General features: G+C 39.8%; 1 protein-coding gene across 3 annotated transcripts in view; it reads left to right on the top strand.

Moving 5' to 3' along the window:
* PRKD1 (protein kinase D1) overlaps positions 1 to 2919 on the top strand; it is a 45013-nt gene extending 42094 nt beyond the window's left edge. For all 3 annotated transcript variants that reach the window (XM_010075341.1, XM_010075340.1, XM_010075339.1), the window contains one exon: positions 1997 to 2919. In XM_010075341.1, the coding sequence (XP_010073643.1) occupies positions 1997 to 2215 (219 nt within the window). In that variant the 3' untranslated portion in view covers positions 2216 to 2919. The remainder of the gene's footprint in view (positions 1 to 1996) is intronic.
* The last annotated feature ends 4412 nt before the right edge of the window (positions 2920 to 7331 follow it).

The raw sequence follows: 7331 nt of genomic DNA, 5'->3' as shown, positions 1-7331 counted from the left end.
TTGATGATCTTTAAGGTCCTTTTCAACCCAGGCCATTCTATGATTCTATGATGCTATGATTTTATCTTATTTGCCCACTGAGGACACGATATATATTAAAAACTGCTTTATAGTTATTTGACCTACATTGTCACATTGCCTGGAGTCTAACCTGATTTACTTCTTTTTAAAACTAATCAGTGGGCTGCCACTTCACAGTCATCAGAAGAACTCGTGAAGCTGTAGGCTTTCCAGGAAAATACATTAAGCACCTTCAGTTGAAATCTTCAACTAGAAACTGGAATGTTAGAAATTTTTGAGATGCTAGCAGGCACTGTCTTCTGTTCCTTGTATGTTAATTTTTTTATCCTGGCAGTAGCCAAATCACTGCAATCTAAAGATATGAAACAGAATCAGTGCAGGGTGCAGCCAGGGCCCATCCCACCACCCCCAGCCAGTGCTCCCCCTTGGACAGCCCCAGGCCAGGGCAATTGGGCCCCTTCCTGGGGACGGGGACAGGCTGAGGCCAGGTTGGGACATCAGCTCACAGGATCTCCCAAGGGATCCACATTTGCATCAGGGAAAGTAATCATGGCACAGGCAAGGCACAGCACAGACCAGAGGCATAATCCATGATCCCAATGGAATCTTTATCCAAAGTGAGAACTGGCTCCTACTCCATTACCTTATATTTGCAACTGTTTCTTGAAGCAGAGGGTGACCTGCTGGTAGAGGAGGAAAAGGACTGCAACCTCCCACCTCACATCCCACCTTCCCCCAGGACAATTCTCCTGGGCTTGCTTTCTTCTTCCCATTTTTCCTGTGACCCTCATCTTTTCCTCCAAGACCGTGCTCTGTTCCATGGCAACCATTGAAGGATGCATTTGTCTGAGCCTTTGGGGACCAGAGAGGTGATCTGGACTAAGGTCTGCAGCAAGGATGCTGTCTCACATAATGGGACAGAGACCTTCACGTCTCTACATCCAGTTCTATTGCTTGTGCAATAACAGGTGGAGGTGAACTAAGGTGAGGTAGTACAGCAGCAGCTCTAGCACCATGGATGAGAGAAGTCCTCTTTCCAGAAGAGCCCAAGCTTGTGTGCTAAAGAAAGGTAACAGTGGAGCAGGGCAGTTAAGAGGTAGAGGTGCTTTGTGAGAGGATGTCTGTGTAAGAAGTGGGATGAAGGATGTGAGATACTAAGGACGAAGGCTTTTATGCATTTACAGTGTGTGCTTTCTGGTGCTTTGGCTAGGTGACCAGGGTTGTGTCTTAGGCAATGACAAGGTGGAGGCGAAAATAGAAAACTGGATACAGGGCTGGGAGCAGAGGTTAGTCTGCATGGGGCTAGGATTGGCAGCTTTTTACTGCAGCTTAGAATACTTTAGGCAGATCAGAGGCTGCAGAGCATGATGGTCTAAACAGCGTGAGAACCAAACCAATTTCCAGCCTTACTGCTGACTGTCAATATGGAGTTCCAAAGTATCTTGATGTTTGGATGTCTATGTCTCTTTGAGCACACCAGTAATTGGCTAGGTTTCGAAAAGCAGTTTCTAGCGCAAGCTGAATTCATGTCTTGCACCATTGTACTGAGATGGAGCAACTATCTTGACTATCTGATATAGATCACTAAGATGTACATATATGATTTAAAGATGTTTCTTCTTCATTACTTGTCTTGTGACCGGTGTGAGGAATTGTTTTACCACCGTGCCTCATTTAGATATTATGGAAATCTGTAGACTATCCATACATTCTGCAAAACAACCTGTTAACATCTAAATACTATACTTATGACAGAGCTGAAAAACATCAATTTCTCAAACAATCCTCTAGAGATGAAACCAATCTTTATAGGCAGGTTTCATTTTTATTAATGATAAGATTTTTCCATGGTGGAGCAATAGGGTTGCATGACATTTAGATTGCTGAGTTAATAGCACTTGGCATATTATTGGTAGTAGAAGGGAATGCCATTTATTTTAGGAATTTTAAAACTGATGCTGTTATTCTATTTCAGGACTATCAAACATGGTTAGATTTAAGGGAACTTGAATGTAAAATGGGGGAACGTTACATCACCCATGAAAGTGATGACTCCCGGTGGGAACAGTATTCAGAAGAACATGGATTGCAGTATCCAGCACACCTTATCAGTCCAAGTGCTAACCGTAATGAAAACACCAAGCTAGAAGAAACAGAAATGAAAGCCCTCAGTGAGCGTGTCAGCATCCTTTAAGTTGCATCCCCTATAATCTGTCAAAACACTGTGGAATTAATAAATACATACAGTCAGGTTTAACGTTTGCCTTGCAGAACTGCCATTATTTTCTGTCAGATGGGAACAAAGCTGTTATGCTGTTACACTGTTGATGTATCTGAGTTGCCAAGACAAATCAACAGAAATGTTTTTTGTGTGACCAACTGTGTTGTATTTACAAAAGTTCCCAGAAACACTAAACTTGTTATTGTGAATGATTCATGTTGTATTTAATGTATTAAAACCTGTCTCCACGGTGCCTTTGCAAACTAGTGTTTATCTTACTTGAGCCTCATTTTGGTAAGAGAGAACTTTCCCATGAAGATCTGGGGGTTTTTTGTGCATCGTTAGTATTGTAATTGTAAGCAAACTCTTGAAGAGTAGATTATAACTGCTGTTCTGTGAACAACTTCTACCATTTGGATAAAAGCTTTATTTAGTGTCGAAAAAATAGAAAAAGCAAAAAGAAATGAATTGCATAGCACTGTACAGTTTCAAATCAGATAACCTGTGTGTATGTGTTTGCGTGTTTTTGTATATAGATAAACACACACATGTACACATGGTATAACTTGCTCTTAAGCCTAAATGCCTTAGTAATGTAAACTGCAGTATATGTCAGTTTTATTTCCCCTTTTCTTAAAATATTATTCTCTAATATGAATATTGTCTAATATGTACATTCAGAAGCTAAATAACTTGTTGACTTTATGTATGTTTTCAATAAAAATCTTGTTAAAGTAGGTTCATTTGATTTATCTTTCTGTTTAAAATGTCTGTGGAATGGCATCAGAAGTAGGTGGAGTAAATTAGTTCTTCATTAAGAAGTGGAGGTAGGTAGGTAAATGCTGCCAGCTAACCCGCGTACCTATAAAACACACTTTGTAAGAACCTACTTGGACTGATTTTATATCATAAGTTCAGTTTTGAAACATACTGGGGGAGTGGGGAAATTGAGTACACTGATCTTGTACCATTGAAATTAAGTGGAATTTACTTTTTAGAGAAATGTGCTGCTTCTGCTTTTCCACTGAGTTCCGTTAAACTGACAAGGTAATATTCACCCCTCCCACCCTCTTTCCCCTGAAAACTTTAAAGATATTAATTTTCATTTCTAACAATTACTTAGTGTTCCAAAACTCACACATTTAGCTTTAACTGTGAGAGAGGTTCAGGATGCCTGGTAAAACACATGCCAGAGTAACTTAGCGATGAGGTGAAAATTATTCTATGCCACAGGCTATCTCTCAAAAAATCAATTGATATAGAGATACTGAAGAGAGGTTTAAAAAGTAGAGATACAGAGGCAGAAGTGTGCAATGGTAAGAGCCACATACAATAAACCTCTACTGATTAAATCTTGGCTTTATGTTACAATAATGAGCTTTTCGTCGGATAAACCCCTTCTTTCCTTTAAGAAGAGCTTTGTTGAGAGGAATTTTGTGCCAGATAACATAACATGACCCAAGCCAGTAGAATTTTAATTATTTTGCACCTCTACTGGTCTGATAGCACATACTATAGAAGAAATTAAGACACCTTTATTCAAACAGAAAAAAAATATTTGATAGACAAAAAGTATTGTCAAAAATGACTAATAATTTTTTTGTTCCTCTTCCCTGCATCTTTCCTTTACTCCCACTGCTAAAAAATAAATCCTTTTTCACTTCAGCTAGACCCTGAAGGAAGCTTTCTGATAACACTGGCCTTGTAACATGTTCTGAAACAACTCTGGTTGGGCAGAGTTTGAATCTGTTGACCTTTATGCCATGCTGTAGTGTCTATATTTTCGGTCAGGACTTTCTTGTGTGTCTAAGTTTGGCTAAACATTGGCCATTGTTTCTTTTTCATTCAGCCTCATTCTTGATCTTAAATGAGCTGTCAAACATAAAAAGAGACTCAGACTGATTATAAAATTTCTGTCAGTAAAAGTGTATACCTGTGTGTATATTTGTGTGTATATGCAAGTCCACTTAAAGGTGCAGTGGTGGACTCACAGATATGCAAAGATTATATTCTGTTCTTTAACAGCTCCAGAAATCAAGCCAAGTTAACTAACTTTTCTGAAAGGAAATTGAGGAGAATTATCAGAATCATGTAGACTTTGTTCAGATGCTGATGTCATGGCTGTTTGTAAAAAGCCATGATGTCACAGAAGTGCCTTCTTTTTGTTGTCTCACTCCTCTGTGTTAACCAGTAACAGAGATTTAGAGCTCTACTTTCATTCTGATCAAATTACGTGCGTCAGGATTTTATTAGTGGCTTGGTTTTATTTACAATTAGTGTACCCACCCTTGAGCAAAGGTAATTTTGAACAACACAGTCACATTCTCAAAAATATAAACAGTGTACTGGTACTCTGTTCTCAAACATGGACGCTAGTCAGGAGATTAAAAGAGAAAGCAAACTGCTTTGCAGCTTGCAACGGCATCTCCAAGAAGTTGTGTGACAAAACTAACTGCAACTTTTAATGAAGGAAGGACATTGAGTACTTGCACTGAACCCCATCAGCTGCTGATTTCTGCCCTAACAGTGCTTAGCATGCACAAGGCTTTGCTGAGCACAGACCTATGTTGATAAACATATTTCATCTCAGGGAGCACTTTTGATAAACTGTTTGCCAACAGAGCAGAGACAAAAGTGTAAATAAATTACTGCTCTCAGAAACTTCCTGGCTAGCTACTGAATACGATTTCAAAGGAACTCTCTCGTTTTATTACTAGGGGCATATCATACTTTTTTTCCTCCCCATGCCTGTTTGTTTTTTTGTTTTTTTTTTGAGCACTGAAACTTGCTTCATTGCTTTAAGGAACTTGTGCAAATATTTACTGCATTTCAGAGAAGAATCTGCCATTAGCCAATATAATAAATTAAAATTTTCCCTGCTGCCATTCAAAAATGTTGCACTGTGAAATTTGAACTGTTTGCAGTTCAGCCAGACAGATGAATTCACTGATTCCTAACTCAAAGCCTAAATGGAAACTTGCTCTTCCAGATACATCAGCATCAAAGTGTACTGAAGCAATTCTGGGATTGTGTGGTTCTACATGATTTTCCTTTGCTCATTTTACTCAGGAAAAAGGAATGCCAGGCTGCTGTGTAGTAATGTGTCCATGGCCTTTATGTTTTCCATTAAGCCAACAGTTCCTGTGCATGCATCACAAAAGCAAAACCAACAATGATTATGCTGTTCATAAATATCAACCTGAGGATCTATTGATGGTACTTCCTTTTCTGCTGTGATTATGCATACCATACGCGTATCAGGCACATGCATATACATAATTTTACATCTGTAGATACATTTACTGTGTCAAAACTTAGCTGTGGAATGCAGAGAAGTAGCCAGAGTGTACTTGGAAGCTAGAACTTCTGATTTATGTTAAGATATTGCCATTTTCAGTTCTACTGTCTTCTTTATTCATTCAGATACCGTTTTTCTGTTGAATATCTTGCCCAGGCAGTTTAACTAACTCAGCAAATAAGGCAAGCAAAAAGCACGCACTTACGCAACTTGCACAGCTTAGCTGTGGCACAGCTGCTTAGCCACAAGTGACCATCCCTTCACACATTGCGGGATGGAAAGGGACTCCCTGCCAGTGGGCCTTGTCTCCCATTATCTCAGATACTGAATCAGACCTCCTTGTGCTCAGCTTAGCAGGTTCTCTTCAAAAACAGTTGGATATTCTGCCTTCCCCTTTTGTTCCTGCTCCCTCCTTTTTCCCCTCTACATCACCACTGAAAAGCCTTCTTAGACTCTCAGTTCTCCAGTTCTGAATCCTGAGTTCATGGAAAGGCAATAACCAGGTGGGTTTTGTGTCAACAACAGTCTTTTTTTTTTTTTTTTTTTGTCTCAGAGGTTAAACAGAACAGGTTATTTATTTTCTGTTACTAGACAAAACAACACCTCTTCTGCACAACTGAATTTAATCTGGACAATGAAGTCACACAGGTGACATGGAAAATGCTAATAAGCTGAAAAAAGTCCCCAAACCCTTACCGGACTGATAGGAACAGATACTTGGCATTTTGTGAAATTAGGAAGAAAGAAAAAAAAAAAGAAAACTTCTAGGGAAATTATAAGAACAAATCACTAGGCAGGTTAACCCCCATATACTACTTCAGTCCATAAGACATACAGAGAAAGATCAGAGTTGAGTCATTATGGATAGAGGTGCAGTATTACTCAGATAGGTCTACCCAAATATTAACATCCCAGAAAAGCTCTGCTTCATGCAGATAAAACAGAGCCATGTCCCTGTAGCTGCTCAGCACCCCACCCCAGAAAGCTAAGCTGTAATTTATTTTATCAACAAAGGAAGCCCGCAACATACTGCACTGGCCACCTTCTACCTCATGACCAGACCTTTAGAGACCTACCTCATGAGACCAGCATCTCAACCAAAACTCTCATATTCCTCGGCTTTACCCAGGTTACATGTTTCCCATGTGCCAGATGGGAAAGAGCTCAACCAAATAATGTAAACCAGAGGACATATCTTGGTAGATCAGGTCAGCAGTGACAAATCTGACACCTGAATGGGATGCAGAGTTTTGCCTTGCTTTTTGCTTAGCTCATTCCTAGCAGCTGGAGCAAGTGAATGGCTGAAATCAGGGTTTACTGGGTAAACTAATATTTTTCTGGGGTTCTTACTGAATCTTTGCTGTGCTTAGGTGAAGAACAGGGACCACGCATTATAAGAAGTGTAAACTATTTTGCTGCCTTACTAAGCACATGTACAAACTTAAACATCATCTGTTCACAAATAATAGGAAAAGTCTACTTAAATTTCAGACTGAAAAGTTGCTATTTTGGAAGGTCCCGTGAAATTAAATATTTTAGTTGGGCATCCAAGCGCTAAGGTCCTACACCCCAGGGCATCTAGCTCTGCTGCGAGCCCGGAGGGCCTGAGGCCTCACGCTGCAGAAGTCGGCCAGGCAGGGTGCCAAGCAGGGTAGCTACAAGGAAAACAAGCACGATGAAAACGTGCTTTAAGGCAAATACTGAAATCTGCAAGCATGTCTGTGCTGCCAAAGTTTGACAAAATTTGGCAGATTCTGTTGAAGTATTTCTATGCAGACAAACTATTTTCCA

Source organism: Pterocles gutturalis, unplaced genomic scaffold (assembly GCF_000699245.1).
Source record: "Pterocles gutturalis isolate BGI_N339 unplaced genomic scaffold, ASM69924v1 scaffold18977, whole genome shotgun sequence".
Taxonomy (NCBI): Eukaryota; Metazoa; Chordata; class Aves; order Pterocliformes; family Pteroclidae; genus Pterocles; species Pterocles gutturalis.
This window is presented reverse-complemented; position numbering and strand designations above follow the sequence as displayed.